The 16,715-nt window shown below is 40.8% G+C and overlaps 1 protein-coding gene across 1 annotated transcript in view; it reads right to left on the bottom strand.

Annotated features, from left to right (window-relative positions):
• The window catches only part of CLASP1 (cytoplasmic linker associated protein 1), a 129,409-nt gene that overhangs the window by 80,916 nt on the left and 31,778 nt on the right, over positions 1–16,715 (bottom strand). The window contains exons 7-17 of the mRNA XM_008937384.1: positions 11,381–11,533; positions 10,372–10,445; positions 9,476–9,568; positions 7,995–8,140; positions 7,114–7,249; positions 6,322–6,392; positions 5,300–5,359; positions 4,410–4,487; positions 2,372–2,539; positions 1,537–1,586; positions 164–334 (exon numbers count right to left, since the gene is read on the bottom strand). Of these exons, the coding sequence (XP_008935632.1) occupies positions 164–334; positions 1,537–1,586; positions 2,372–2,539; positions 4,410–4,487; positions 5,300–5,359; positions 6,322–6,392; positions 7,114–7,249; positions 7,995–8,140; positions 9,476–9,568; positions 10,372–10,445; positions 11,381–11,533 (1,200 nt within the window). The remainder of the gene's footprint in view (positions 1–163; positions 335–1,536; positions 1,587–2,371; positions 2,540–4,409; positions 4,488–5,299; positions 5,360–6,321; positions 6,393–7,113; positions 7,250–7,994; positions 8,141–9,475; positions 9,569–10,371; positions 10,446–11,380; positions 11,534–16,715) is intronic.

Below are 16,715 nucleotides of genomic sequence, written 5' to 3'. Positions count from 1 at the left end.
TTCCCTAGTCCCAAAGGACAAGAGATCACACAATGACTGTGGAGAGCTGGTAACTATCTTAGAGATATGTTCTTCTATTTAAAGTTTAATAGTCAAATAAAACTACAAGGCACCTACTGCTAGTAAAGAAAGCTAACTGCAAGAGTAGAACACGTAGATTTACCTAGTGATGCGTATGAGCCTGGGGGCAAGGCTGCAGCAGAACTGAAGGGGGTGGATGCTCCAGAAGACGTCACTTTTGACTTGGCACTAGCTGCTGCATTCACATCGACGTCACTGCGGGATCGCTGCAGAGATCCTGGTGTTGACACAGATTTTGTACTTACTGTAGATGCTGCAGATGGGATTGGGAGATCCAGAATAAAGAAGATTAATTTTTTGAGCTGTGCGCTTCAAAGAGTCTGACAAGCAGTTTAATGTACTATTTTTAACACTCTCTGCTGGCACTGAAATAACCTCAACTAAGAATGCTTTATCAGGGCAACGTGGGCTTCCCCACACCACCTGCAAAGATATTTCAGTGCTGACCTGATGCTACCTCTAGGAACTTTATCAGATGCTAACCTAAATGCTGAGATCAAAAAGGCTGGCAGGACAGTAATAAAGAAATTTCTAGGAGAACCCAGATGGGCAAGTTCAACCACAGTACCCATCACCAGCTTGTAAGTTGCTGGCCAAAACAGACCTGCAAGTCCTTCTGTCCAGGTTCTACTAACTTCCTTTCCAACATTTCATCTTCTCATGAGGACTGCTGTTCCCATCACTTGATGATGCTTACCCTCTTAAGCATGAAGCTTGTCTATTCAGCTGCAAGTAAACATGCAGTTGTGTGCACAATCAAGTAGGTTACACAACAGTATCTCCTTGTGCCAAAGGTTTCAGCAGGGTGTACTGTATACACAAATCAGCCAGGACCCGATCTTAGTCAGGTGTAGAAGGCAGCTTAACTTCTACCAAGAAAGTTTTGACTATTACATTTTGTATTCAAATTTATTCTTTAGATCATTGTATGCCTTTACTTCAGACATGAAAGCTGCGCCTACATATTCCATCTGACAGTAAAAACAGATTAGCAATGAGACGGAATTTAACACTGTAGGACTTGCATGCAGATGATGCCTCCAGTAAGTGCTGAAATCAGAGAATAAATGACAGAAATCTGTAAAACTGAATGCACCATTAGACTTTGTAGCTGTATGTCTTAGCATCAGCAGTAGTTTATTTCAGCCAATGCACAGCTAAACATACCTTGACTGCAATTTTCAAGGCTTTTTTTTTTTTCTTCAAGGTCTTCCCTTCAGGTGCAAGCAATAACACTTACAAACTTTAAAAAGCATCATGATATCAGCAGCTGATGCATAGAAAGTGGTGTACAACTCAAAACTCATTAAAAATTTTACATATTAAGTTGCCATTCTAAAGAGAATTAAACAGTGATCAGAGCTGTGCTTTGGATGTCAGTGTCTGAAATACCCATTTTAATTCACCACACCTCCTCATTAACACCCAAATGCACTTTTGAGCTCTCGGTCTCACCTCTAGATGTTGTACTTCCCGTAGGACTTCTTTTGGCAGACAAAGGACGGCTGGAAGTTAATATAAATATTTATTAAAACAAAACTAGTATTTTATAGTCAGTAACAGTGCTATTCTATTCCCTCAGTACACAACTGAGTTAACAGCAAATTATTTATACGCAGGAACACAAACTACCAACAAAGCATATTGTTTAAGAATATATACAGGACCACCACAAAGTTCTTGATAAAAGCCCTAAGAAAAAAAATTGTATGCATATTATTTGAGTAAGAAGAGGGTTCGAAGAACACTTTTTGTAGATTTAAATAGTTATACCTATAAGTTATGGATATTTTTCATACAAATCTTACACTTCAAGTACAGACATTTGGAGCCTAAGTTGAGTGTATCTTTAAGAAAAGCTAAAATACATACATTCAACAGGAAAGCTGCATATTAATTTTGTGGTTGCTACTCAGATTTAGTGGGGTTTTTTTCCTTCTTATGCAGAAAGGCAGACTTACACCTCTAGGATTAATGCTCAACAGTATTTCGGTCCAAACATTGCTTTAAGCACACATGGAAGGAATGACTAACAGTACCCACTGAGTACAAAAACCTTCCTAGAAAATTATTTATGAGTCAAGACAATGATTTTTTTTTTTTTAGCCAGTGATGAGTTTTGCTGGCTTTTTATTTTAATACAATGTTAGCTAAAAAAAAATAAACTTGGAATAACCAAGCACTGAGGCCAAACAATGACCAGAGGAGACAAAGCAATGTGATGGCTCCCTCTATATTGAGCTATCTCTGTAGTTGTTTAAATGGAGGTAGCTGACATGAAAGGACTTACTTGAGACTCTCCTGGGAGCTGGAGGAGGAGCGATCTGACTGTGGCAAGGACACGATGCTGTCAGAATTCTTCAAATGTGACTGCAGGGCCTTCTGGTAGGAAGACTCCAAGGTGTGGTACAAATGCTCTGCCTCTCGGCTGAAGTGACTGTGGAAACCCCAGTAACACCTGGAAACAAGGCACAATCCTGTGAACATTTCCTTGCTGTGTTTCAGGGGCAGTGGAGCACAGCTACAGTCAGAGTTCTTTTCACTAATGGCATTAGCGGGCTCCTTAGCCCTGCCATTTAAACCACCTACTATTTGTAGGACACACTTAAGATACATCACTTTCTTTAATCCATTGTGTTGCTCAAACAACCACACAGAAGACAAACCAAAGGAAAATAAGAAGAAAGCAATGCACCATTTGGTGTGCTGTAAAATCACAAGTAGCCAACAAAGCTTTATCACAGAAGAAACCGTCACCCTCTGTCTGTCTACAGTACACACGAGATTGTAGACCCACTAGACTGATACTAGTTCGAGGCTGGGTGCTCAATAGCTACTTCAAAAACATGCCAAAAGAAGAGCACACATCCATGGGCCTGGCTCAGGAAATCACAAGCTAGCGTGGTTTTCTTCCTTAAGTTTAACAAACAGCTCTCCTACAACCTGAAAGTCAAACTTCTGTACAGAGTTGAGGCTGTTGACTGTCTTTTGGGGAAGAAATAACAAGGAAAAGGAAAGAGATGGTCCTGTAGGCTTCTGATCAGTGCCATTCTGAAAATAATAGAGCATTTTAAGATGAGGGAAGAATTCTTCCATGGTCCAAATCTCTGGGCTGATGGCTAAAGACCATTCACTCTCCTCACAAAGGAGATGAAGACTCTCAGCACTTTTCAGGGGGCAACTAATGGGCAGTTTAAGCGTAAGATGTTAGCTCAGAAGAATCAGCAATTGTGTGTGACAGCCAGTCCTCAGAGCAGTCACATGCATTTTCACATCACTAGAAGGGAACAAACTTCTCCCTTATAATCAGCCACACCATCAAGAAACACAGGAAGAGAATTAAGCATGCTCTCTGAAGATTCATGTCACTCTCCTTGCTGTCTATGCAGCTTTGCTAGTCACTTGCTGTGAAGTCTCAGTGCCTACTGTATTTTTCAGTGATGGACACGTTCCCTTTCACAAGGATTTAACCAGTCTTGCTGTGAAACACCTCTGCTCATAACACAGAATTTAGATTAATAAAATTTACTGTTCTTTGACTTCATGTCCTACAGCATCCTCCTTCTGCGTAAAAATGTTCCTGTAGTGTTCTGTTCAGAAGAGCATGATCCTAGTATATTAGCATACTACTGTAAGCACAGTCACATCAATGGAAATGCAACAGAACTTCAACAGAAGAAAAATATTTGCAAATATTAAAGTTTCCTGTAGATACACACATATATTATTTCAGTGTCATAAAATATTTCCTTAATTTAGGATACCACCTAGTAGTGTACTAGCACAAGGACTTCTATTTCAAGACTGGCAAATTAAAATAGAATATTTTGGTTGCAAAGGACCTACAACAATCATCTAATCCAACTGCTCCACCAATTCAGAGCTGACCAATGTTAAAGTATCTTGTTAAAGTATTGTCCAAATGCCTTTTAAACACTGACAGGCTTGGGGCACCTACGACCTCTCTAGGAAGCCCGTTCCAGTGTTTGACCACCCCTTTGGTAAAGAAATGCTTCCTAACGTCCAGCCTAAACCTCCTCTCGTGCTGCTTTGAACCATTCCCACGTGTCCTGTCACTGGACACCAGGGAGAAGAGATCAGCACCTCCCTCTCCACTTCCCCTTCCCAGGAAGCTGTAAAGAGCAACATCTCCTTTTTTTTTTCTGAAGTGCACACTCCCACTGAAGCAAAGGGAAAGTCAGCATCGAGTGCCAGGAGAATGTAACTTGTCTGAACTTCAGTCTCCAACACGCCACACCACTGACACATAACACAATAGGGGCAAAGAAGGGGAGGAAGAAAATACACAGAAAACAGCTTCCACTTACTTTCTTGCCTCTATCCTGGCTTCAGAGTCTGCATCATGAATTCCCTTCTTTATCGTTTCAGCTAACACTGATATGTGTCTGAAATGAGAAAAACATGATCCAGCAGTCCAGAAAGTTGTGCCATGCTTACAAACAAAAGACTAATTTGATGTTGCCTTGGTCTCCAAGAATAACAAGCCCATCACATCCTCCCATTTCCATGTAAGATCCTTTAGAGCATTTATTTATTTACCCTTACAAGTCAGTTGTATTCCACCCACACTACTGACTAGGAAAAGGTAAGCAGAATTCTTTTGTGGGTCAGTCTTTAGTTAGCTATTGAAGCTGCCTGAGAGCAAAAACACTTGTAAAACTTAAATAGTCTTGTGCAGTCTAGAGCTAAGGTAATTGTGTTCCAGTCTCTTCCCTCACAACTACTTCCACTGTTCATTAGGTTGAAATATTGTGGAAGTCTCAGAAGCTCCTGATAGACACACAGTAGCCTTTACCTCATCATCTTACTTCAGAGTGTAAAAAAAAAAACAAAACAAAACAAAACCACCACAACAACAAAGCAACAAAGCAACAACCATACCAAAAAAGAAAATAAACAAAACACCAAACAAGCAAACAAACAAAAAAAGCCTAAAAAGATCTGAACTATTGAGTTCAGTGATTCACTCAGGCCAGTTTTCCAAGGCTGCCATAGGAGACAGACTCACTGAATTCTGACTGTCAGAACTACAGGGATAAATGGTGCATATGCAAATACATACGTGCTTTTTCTGTGGCAAAAATATCTCTACTAGAGCTACCTGATATAAATTCACCTCCTAGATTATCCTTTCTCCAGAATTAACCTCCCAAGACATAAGCAGGAGTTAATTAACCCACTTGTTTTCAGAGCTTACCTTTCTAGGGAGTGTGTTTGCCACTCTTGCAACAGCAAGTCTAAGAATTCAAAACAGCGCCTGAGAGAAGAAAGAGAAGAAATGCTGAGTTCTCCAAGTTAAAAGACACACACTGACTTTGCCATACCTGCCTCTGAACAACAGTCATCTTTTGTTATGAAGCTTTTTGGGACATTAGAATTCAGTAACAACCCCAATAAAAAGAAATAAAATTAAACTCTCTACAAAGGCCATCAATAAACAGTCTAAAGATGTAACTGGAGACAGCTCACTACAGAGAAGCCCAAAGAGAGGGCTTGATATAAACAATCCCAGAAAGCCCCCTTTTTCATTAAGCAGGATACAAGCCCAGAAAATCCATGCTAATAATACCCTGTACCTGTTAGTTCAGGCTTCACACTTCACATTAGCTTCATGTGGAAAGAGATCTTCTCACCTTTAATCTCCCTTCCTCATTTCAAGGAACTAGGCATAAGTGTGCTGTTATTTGTTCAAGGTTCATCACCAACTTCCACAACCACAAAGCCTGTCTTTTTGTCTAACTAGAAGAGAACTAGCTAATCTACCTGGACTAGGCAAGAGTCTCCCAATGAGGTAATGGACTAAAGTACACTTAGATTTTAAGTGCAGAGAGGACCATTAGCACATCCAGTCCAACTCCCAGATGATGTTATCACAGAACACTACTGCTGACTGGGTCGAAGAAAATGTGGCAGTGTAAGACCTAGTAGTGGGGAACATGAATGTGTCTGTAAAAAGTCAAAATAATGACACTGTAGACAAAGATTTAAAAAAAAAGAAAATCTCTTTATGGAAATGTGCCTTTTCTTCCCTGCAGTGCTGTGGTTTATACAAGACAGCCAGCTTCAAATTTGATGCGAACTCATGGGGGAGAATGAGATGCATGGTTCACTAATGGGGTATATCAACCCTTTGGATGAATAAAAACAAATACATCAGTGTGATCCAGAAGCACATGTGAACCTATTTACTAGTAAAAAAGAGTAAATCCAAACGCTCACCTTCTAACTGCAACGGACTTGGAGGTACAATTACTGGTTATGATGGGTATTAATCGAGGGATGTGCGTATGCTAGAAGAAAACATACGACAGAATCAGAAAGAAATCTTAACATCATGCTTCCAGGAAATAAAAGGCCATCTCAGCCACCTGACTCCACTATGAAGATATTTATTTTTGCTCAATTCTTAAAAATAGAACTGCTCAATAAAGGAACACTAACAGATATGGGCAGATATTTTTATTGGAAGTATTTTATATTTTGTCTGTTAAAATATCTTTAACAGGTATTTAATTTTCTTCTATAATGACAGGCTCCAGTAAGTCAAGGAGCTGAAGTCACTGAAGGAGGATCAGAACTGTCAGCAGTGACAACTTGAGAGATATCACGCTATCTACAGCTTCTCCAGTGAATCACTAAGCAGAAGTCACCTCTGTGACCTAATGGTTTTTGGAATTGTGCACTGTCTGTGAGAAGTCTTAGAGCATAATTAAGAGGATGAGTCTGTCCTACAAGGCAGGTTTAAAAAGTATTCAAAGAAAAAAGGTTGGTCAGCTCTTAGAGGGATGGAAATACCTTACTCTGCAAAGAAACATTCTTCATACTGTTAGCAGGGCTTAACTAACATCATCTACACAAGACTGCATGACAACCGAGACAGCCGAGCCCAGCACAATTAGAAAAGTAGATCAGGTACTTAATATAATTTTCATTGCAGCAACACTTGCATTTCCTCAGAAAGACCACAGTATTTGGAAATGACAACACTCTTCTCTTTTTATGTACACTTACTCGAATGATTAATCTAACTGCTACAACACCAGAAGTGGCCATGACTTTGGCACTATTCGGAATTAGATTAAAAATTGTTGGCATGATGGCTTCTGCCCCATGGTCAAACTTGTTTCCCAGAACTGATGACAAATGTCTGAAAAATAGAATGAAGTCATGCTGTTAAGTGTGCTGAGGATTAAGAAGACCAGTCTTCTACAGAGCATCTGACATAAGCACATCTGACATATCAGTGTTCACAACTGTCACTTCCTCTCCAATTCCAAAGGACAGAGAACACCATGTTTCAAAAAATAGTTCTTTTATTTCAAACATGTTCTATATTTAACTGAACTCTGAGAAACAGCAAGTTCAGCCTAAAATAAAGTAACTAGCACAGCTAAGAAGTTATTATCAAACAAATAGGATCATGCTGAAAGACTTTTTTCTGCACATTAGTTCATGTTAGTTTCTCTGAAACTGCCTATTTTGCCTTAATATGCACAAATTTCAAAAAACCTGCAGCACCATTTTTCTTGCGCTTTTCTCAAAGGATAAACCATCAAAAATGTAAAACAATAGCTCATTCCAAACCAGAACAAAACATATACATCTTCAGCTTTATTGTTCAATCCCTCCCTACTTGGCACACGAACACACAGCTTGCTCATTCGTTCAGCATATTTCATCAAACCAGCATCACTTAAAACCCAGGAAGACAGTTTAGCAAAACTACAGTCACTGGCACACACAGATGTGGTTTTAAACAGCTGTAGCAAAAGCATGTTCTACCTACAGCTGTATAGTACGAGCAGCAGAAGCTACACCCTAAATGTTTTTAACTAGTGTTTTCTCCTTTTTTTCCACATCCCATTTCAAGGCCATTTGAAAAATAAACTTACCCTAATGTTATACAAGCTTCTCGGACTACTTGAGACCGCAGGTCTTTAGCGGATAATTTAAAAGCTCCATCCAAAAGTCTCAAGTGTTGGAAGAAGTTATCATATTCTGCAGCTCCGGCCAAAAGTAAGGAGCGGATCTTCTTCAACTGTTAACACCATAAAAGAAAGCACTGAGTGCTAATGAGCAATAAATACAGGCACAATTATGTTCAGGGCTAATACCTGGTTTCCAGGGTCCTTGTACAATTGTTCCTCAACATGCACCCAAGCAATGTTACTATTTCAGATATTATATTCAACTCACTGGTTAACATACTAAGTATGATAATAAAAACACACTAGCTAACTGTTACAGGAATCCAGAAGTGCTGCATACAGCACTAAAATTATATTGTAAATAACACAAATATTACTTTTTAAGCAAAAGATATCTTGAAGATTCTCCTCTATTCCTCTTAGAAACCACCTATTTACAACAGCTTCTAAAGCTGAGGTCCTCTCACAGCTGACTAGTGTATTAAAAAAATGATTAGACTTAAAGGTCACAGCTCATACTCAGATCTGAGTAATACTGACATAAATATCTAGAATATGTCCACTAGCTTCATTAAAATAATTACCTGGCTCTACTAGAGGTGGAAACCTGACCCCATCAGAATGGGAAATTCTCTATTAATATAACAGGGACCACCATTTCACCTTATAGACATTCTTTTGGACACCTTCACAGGCCCTCATGTATACTGATGCATCTGTACAGTGCTTCGATTTAAGTTCACTGTTATTCAATACAGCAAACAAAAAACCCTGAAGTCAGCTGAATCGCCACAGTTTGCCACTCAGATCTGTAATACAGGATTTGACAGACCTGTCAAAATTGCTACACCAGTGATGAAAGTCTCCAGCGTAGACAAGATCATGCATCTATTTACATCATGAAAGCACAGCTCACCTCAGTAAATAACACCCAGTCTTGCCATGCATATAACATCTGATTTTCCACTTCCAGATTTCCCACAGTCATATTTATTTATTCAAAACCTAAGTGTGCAAATTCTTTCAGAATTATTTTACACGTTCTTTTGCAAAAGTATAAATTAGTTCTCTATAAGCAAAGTGACTTTATGCCTCATCAGGAAGTTTTAAGATATTTTAAATACCGCTTTTGACATTTCAGTTTCAACATCTGCTAGCAAAATTTCTAGTTTTACATCCAGATTTGCTGCATGATTTCCAGTTCAACCTGATGCTGTCTCAACAGATTCTTGTATGTCAAATAGCATTTTCCTTCACAGATGTGGCTTAAATTCAGTCTTGTAAGGAAATGTTTCCCCCAACCTTGGGGGAACATAACAGATGCTCACCACTTAAACTACATTCTAGCCTTACTCCGAGGTTCTACCAGTACCCTCTTCATAGGATTAAGCTCAGTGCAAAAGAACCTTATATCAACAAAGTTCATATCTAAGTTCACTACTTACTGCAGAAACTCTCTGTTCCCAGTCGTGCTTATCATCTGAGAGTATCTCTCTTATTTTGTTTATGGATTCCTCAAGATCCCGGCTGGAATAAATCTGCAAATTTAAATACAAAATGGCACCACAATGCAAGATTTACTTCAGAAAATCAGATCACTTCCAAATGACATTCTTACATCCTTTTCTTCAATGCTTAAATGTCATGTGCTAGTATTGGACACATATGGCTTTGTATAATGCAAAGACTTTGTACTCATTTCCCGCAATCAAAAATTACTAAATCATCACAAGTTTATTAAAGGATCATCTAGTACTATTTTACTATATTTGCATAATTTTGAACAGCATTCCTGCAGCTCCTAGTGGCAATATTATTCAAGACCTGCAGAAGATCTTGTGTGGATACATGTGCTGTTCAGCTGTCTCAAAAACAAAGCTCTGGTGAAGGAGAGGGCATGCATGACTTCTCAGCTACCCAGCTAAATCTGTCAGCAAATTTGCACTCTCCAGCTGTCACATTCATAACAGCAGCAATCCCAGAGACACAAGTCACCTTTATTGCTTCCAGTCCCCAAATGAAACGTAGACATGCTTCAGCTGACTTAAGTTTTTGTTCAACCAGACTGCACTGTGCAGCATGCACATCTGGGTCCAGCTCCACATCCACTCCTGTGATAACTCTATCAAAACCCTCCCACCCACAGTCCTTCCATTTCTGAGGGTCTCACAAGAGCTACTGGCAGATACCACCTTTTAAAACTTGCCTTCCTCCAACCTCTAACTTTCCTTCCCTTTAAAGACTTGTCAACACCACCATGAATTACAAATTGCCAGTGATTAGGACTAGATCCTGTATCTGCTTTTTAGTACTGTGTGTTTTACCACGCAATTCTACTTACTTGAACCGTTGGGACATCTTCAAATGCCTTAATGAAGTCTTCTTCATCCACAGCACCTGCTCCCTCTTTGGCTGCTGACATACAAATGAAAAAGCCTTTCCTATCTTCTTACCAAGACAGAATCACTTAAAAAACCACCAGCTATCAAGGCAACTAATCAGGAGAAAGTTCACTATCCCTGCAGCCTCAAGAGTGCTGAAGATGCAATGAAAGCAGAAACAGGGAAATTCAATGCCAGGCACAGACTAGACATTCAGGGCATCCTTAACTCCTAGGCACAGAGGGCACATTAGGGAAGTCATTACAGTAGTCACTCAACAGCTAGGGAACACAGTCTGAAGGATAAAAGGGAATATTTACTTTAATTATATGGGAGATTTTATTTTAAATGATTTAATCCTATCTATAATAGATGAAGGTGCAGATCTGACAGATGCACAAACAGACAAATGATAAGGAAGATAAACAGTCTCTGGAATACTAATCAGATTGGAGACTGATATAGGGAACTTTCTCCACTTCTCTAGGTCACATGTTGAATTATTGCTCACACTCAGAATTACTGGTCAGTTTTCTTTCTGCACCTTTGTTACCAGCAATGCTCAAAGGTCTTAGGGGAAAGCCAATGCATCAGTTTTAGATTGCACAGGCTGAAGCTCAGCATGTACCTGTAAGCAGCCTGTCTCAGCTCAGCTAAAGGGCTGCAGTGTGTAGACTTTTTTGCCTCTACAGCTGCAACTTTGATAGGATTTACAGCCATCAGTGCACAACCGCACAGGTCCAGCCTTTCACAAACGCAAATCGCAGCAGAGGGATGTGGAGGCTGCTTGGAGACTCACCCCACCAAAGTTCAGTTGTGGCATGCAGACACCATCCACATAATGAATTCATTGGGAAAAATTTGTCACTGGATTCTGGGGGCCAGTCTGGAAGCCCTTGCAATACGCTCAAGCATGAACACTTACAAACACTTCACATAAAGGGCAGCTCATATATGCTATTGGCTTACCTGACGACTTGGTGCCCAGAGCTGCAGCCCCAAGTCTGCGGGTAGTCCCCATCCCAACTCTTCGTGAGTTTGCAGGGGCCTTTGAAGAAGTGGAGGAGCTAGCTGAGGAAGGTCTGTTCCCATCCACAGAGTCTTCATCGTCAAAAATTTTATCTGCCAAAAAGAGCACACTAAGCTGCAAGTCTGATGAAGCAGAAGGGTAACCCAAGGAACATGCCCACATGATGGCAACCATGCTGCGTGTTCAGGTGGGCTCTGCCCACTCTCATCCCAGCACTGTCTTCATGCTAGAAATCCAGTTATTCACAAATGACTACCAGGCCACTGAACCAAATCCTTTGCTACTGCAGCCACCACGTTATAAACCCTTTCAATTAATGAATTCAGATTAGAAGGACAAGCTTCAAATCCAGCAGAAAGATGCAAGCCACAGAAAATACCTTGGGTGTCTACAGTCTGTATCTCTGACGCTTTGCCTCTGAGAGCTGTTCTGCCATGGGCTATACTGAAACTAGGACCATGAGCAAATCCAAGATCCAAGCGTGGAGGGAGATCAGACAGAACAGGTTGCTCAGTGACACCCTGCTAACTGCCTGCACCAGACCAAGAATAACCAGGGTAAACTAGGAAAGATCACATACTAACACCCATGCTGATGGTAAACCACAGACCATTAATCAAAGACCTACCCAGAGCTACAAATCCACTTTAACTTTTTAAATTATCACCAGATAGTCTTAAAAAAAAAAAAAAAAAACACAGAAAAAATAATATTGAGCTGAATGTGTACGGCTGAACTGCAGCCTCTGCCTCCAAATGTGAGCATAAATTAACTTAAAATGAATTACAGTCGCTTTGATTCTCAGTGAAGGTCACTTCAATTCCAAAGGAGTGCTTATATTGCAGTTTTACACAGATTAGCTAATCCACTTTAAAAAACAGCCTTAGTTTGGAAGGTGATGAAGCGTTTGGACAGCTGACAGAGACGGCACGTGTTATTTATTGAGGCTAGAAAGCCACCCCAGTCCCCGTCACTTAGCTTCTCCATGCTAGCACTTCACTCAAGCTTTCAGACTTGCTTCACATCCATCCCTCTCCAACAGTGCAAGGTATGCCCTCCTCCTCCATCAGTTCAGGAACATTTCCTTTCCAAAATTTCACTTAGCAAAAACTCAAACAGGTGCTTTAATCCCTCCCTATTCAGGAAAGCACCTGGGAACATCTAGTCACAAATAAAGCCTCCTAGTTAGACACTCATGAGTGAAATTCAATACATGTTGAGCTTTCTGAATGTAAGAAAATAAATTTATAACGGCATAGACATATTCCAGGGGAAGCAGAAAAATGGAAATAAAAGCCTGTATTGTCCTTAACTCAATGGACTTCTTAAGAAGATTTCCCTGCCCAAAGTGATATTGGCTAGTTAGCAACCAGACACAGAAGAACCATCACAGACCATCTAAAAACCTAAACCCCACACTTCCAATACACACTCATGCACAGGATGCCACCCTTCAGTCACAGCACAACACTGAAAAGGCAGGGAGACAGCAGCATCCAACACGTAAAACAAGGCAGTCGAGGACATCCCTCCCCTTAATTTTGGTGTCCAAGTCGTCTTGGTATATGGGAAAGGGGTAGGGGAAAAAAAAGTAACATCAAAAGAAAAGGGGTAATATAACAACAGGTACTTAGACTGCTCCTCAGGCAAAAGTATATAAGATAAAAATGAACATATCAACTTTAACATCATAAAATTTAAGGTCACACAGCTAAGAAAAGGAACATGAGCCACATTTAGGATGCAGTCTCTCTAACACAGTGCCCGAAGGCAGCCATGGAGACAGTGCTACCTCACTATTGACACTGGTCATGTTCTAGTATACATTCAAAAATAATTTGAAAATAGCTCAGGGAAGAACTACGAGAATGATTAAAGGACTGGAAAATATGTTTTTAATTCAACTAAATGAAAATTCACTGCAGGAGACTGTTTAGCCTGGCCAGATTCTTAACAAGTTACTTGATTATATTCTGTGATACTCGAGATTTATTAACATCGTTTTGCTCTGTGATTTATTAATATTGTTTCCCACCTGATAGGAAAATATACAAGAAGGCCACTGGCTGAAGGTTAAAAACAAATTAAATTCTGAATTGATTTTTTCCCCCCCTCCTTTTCTCCCCACCCCTCCATTTTTTTTGCAATAATCACAGGACTGACTCTCTGCAAGGTTGGAAGGTGTGTCACCCAGTGAATTCTACCACAAGCAGTTCTTAAAAATCAAGACTGAATTCTTTCTTGAATGATACAGTCTAGTTCAAACAGGAATTTTCAAAACATTTTTTTTGGTTAGAGTTGCACAGAGGTCACAGCAGATCAAAATACTTTAAAACGTGTAATCTCTGAAGGATCTAGAAAGGAATAAGTGATGCAGAAAGACTTGCACAGACCTTGAATACAAAAACTTTTGAGCAAAATTTGCCCCAATTGCATTTATTTCAAGAGCTTCTACATAGGTATTAAGCAAATGATTGTCTCATATATATTACCAACCAAAAGAAAGTCCGTCATAGTCAAAAGATACTTTACTCCTACAAAACCACTTTGATCTGGTAATTAAATTCTCCATCATCTGCATTTCAGGTTATCTAGATGCAGTCTTAGTTAACTCATTTCCTCTTACATCTGCATTTTTAAAGCCTCACCCCCCTGAAAGGAGGAGAGGGTGTGGTTTGCTATTTCATATAATGAATAAAAATTCTGAAATACGCATATTAAAAGGATCACACTCCTGTAGCATTTTACCAAGTAAATATTTTCCATTTAAATAGAGGCTGTTCTGAGCATTAGCAAAGAAAACCAGCGCTCCAAAAAGCCAGCCAGCCCACCAGTTTTGGGACCATTTGGATTAGCAGTTACATCTTCCCGTTTATTAATTCTACAAACTAAGCATTACAGATTTATCAGATCAGAATATCCCTTCAATAACCCAAGAGCATTTTCTCATCTGAGCAGTGCAGAATGACAGCACCACATTCAGAACTGCACATCAAATCTTCCAGCAGCACGTGTGCAGGACAGGAAGAGAAACAAAGAACAGAGAGAAACCTGAACACAGGAGTACAGAAAACAAGAGAAAAACAAACTACTACACGTTATCATTAAAAACTCTTCTTTCTTTTTCCATTTGTTGACTCCTGTTCACAATAATCATTTCAAATAGGATCATAATTTTTGCAGCCTCTCTGCAAATGACAAGGCAGTGAGTAAATTCAGCATGGGTGTAACTCTCACGATCCCAGCAGAGGTGCACTGAAGCGGAACCGGTGCCACTTCCTAACATGACAGAACCACTGCTGTCCTCCCATCCCAACCCCCCCGAGCTCCTGCACAAGGGCCACACAGCACTCCGCCACAGACATGCCCTTATAAAAGAGGCCTTTGTCTGCTCACCACTCTGCTGTCTCAGAGAAACAGAAAACACAACTGGCTTTACATTTTTTAATTCCTCTATGTTAATAAGGAAAAAAATTGCTTACAAGTACATATCCTTCTGCAAATAAGCTTCCTCAGCATTCCTTCATATTTTCCATAGCGTGCCCAGACGTAACAGTGCTTCACAGAGCGCCGCGGCTTTCAGTCCAGAGCGTGATCAATCATTGCCCCTCGTACTCATTAAGCATGCTGTCTTCACACGTGGATTTAAACAGCTATGGCTTCAGTCCTCTCTCTCTGACTGCAGCTCTGCAGGATTCTCATCAGCGCCCATTTCAGCCCAGGAAACTTCAGCTCACTTCTAGGAAGGAAATTCCCTGCTTGTGAGGGGAACCCGGGACAAATAATCCGGGATGAAGACGAGCTGAGTCTGGTTGGCTGGGCTGGCTTGCACTAGGAACCAGCCTGACTTTATCCCCTGGGAAGCACTAACAGGAGCATCTCAACAGCTGTCATCATTTGACCATGACGAATAAATTCAGTCATCATTCATTTTAAAAAGTAACCCCTTCAGGTCTGGCCAAGGTGTAAAATGGGGAGAAGAGGCTGTACTAGTTGCTCAGGGGCCACAGTAAACAAGGGCCTGAATTTCCCCCACCTGAACCACCAGCCTGGGACCTTTAAAAGCAAACTGATTGAGTCTCAAATTTCCTTTCCAATGAAAGGTGATGCTTTTTGGCTTTTAAAAACTTTAGGGTGTCAGATTCAAATGTTTTAATTATCTGAGAAAATAACGACTCTGTAGTGACTACAGTTTGGGGAAAAGCTTACGATCATGTCTGTTCCTAACACAATGCCCAGCTATTGTCTTCAGGTCCAACTCTGCAAGGTACTAAATCTTCTCTGGCCCTGCTGTAATCTTTTATCCTACATCCCACCTCCAAATATCAGTGCAGCTGAAGTATTGCAAGATGGACACAACTTTTAAGTATCACCTGTGCCTCTCTTTCAGGTACAGCCGAAGGTGGATGGCACCAGAGAAATCTGCCTCCCCACCCACCACATGGCATCCTGCACTAGGAGCAGGCACAACTGCTAGAGCTGACATGCATTTCTGTGCATCAAACCCCCATGCTCGACCTTTACTAGACAGGTAAAGCCCATCTGCATGAAGACCTGAGAACTCCCTGAAAAAAAACAAAAACAAAAACATGCATAGACAAGCTCACTGACACCAAAGAAAACAGGGTATGTGCCTCCTTATCCCTTTTTGCCAGACATGACCTCATATGCATTGGTCAATGTTTTTGAAACGGATACCCACTGGGCACCTCAGGTCATGCCCTCCCCCAAGGCCAGAGTCTGGCACCCCCATCTCCATCTGTGTCCCCCATAGGATATGAAGCACTGTTCACTCCTCTCTGTGGGTGTCCTGCCAGCCTGCAAGTGAAACAATTGCAGCTGAAGTTAAATGCATCCTCTCCCATTAACACACACCAAAGCTGTCATGGCTTAGCTGGCTGCAAGTCTGCCCAACTCCAACATAGGCATTGTACAGGTTTCTTCAGGAAAATGAGTTTATGAACCCACTAAAGATAAATGGACACATAAATGCTTCTCAGCAGAACTAAAAGTTTAAAAAACAAAGGAGTCACACCCACAAGCAGAAGTACACAGGCTTCTGAACCATCATTATGGTTTCTTGCTTGGCCATCTCCCACAGTTTGCCAGCTGCTCTCTCCTGCCACAGCCCCTCCTTCCCCACCCTCCACACCAGGCACAGTGTTTTGAGCCTTTAAAACACCACCTGCTTGGGCTCAGAGAAGCCAGCCAGCCCCTCTAGTGTCACCTGCTGCCCCTGCCCCCTGAGGTTGACCTCCCATCAGCTCCCAGTCA

The sequence above is a fragment of the Merops nubicus genome, unplaced genomic scaffold (genome assembly GCF_000691845.1).
Source record: "Merops nubicus isolate BGI_N331 unplaced genomic scaffold, ASM69184v1 scaffold5383, whole genome shotgun sequence".
NCBI classification, from domain to species: domain Eukaryota; kingdom Metazoa; phylum Chordata; class Aves; order Coraciiformes; family Meropidae; genus Merops; species Merops nubicus.
The sequence above is the reverse complement of the archived record's forward strand: the minus strand, read 5'-3'. Positions and strand labels throughout refer to the sequence as shown.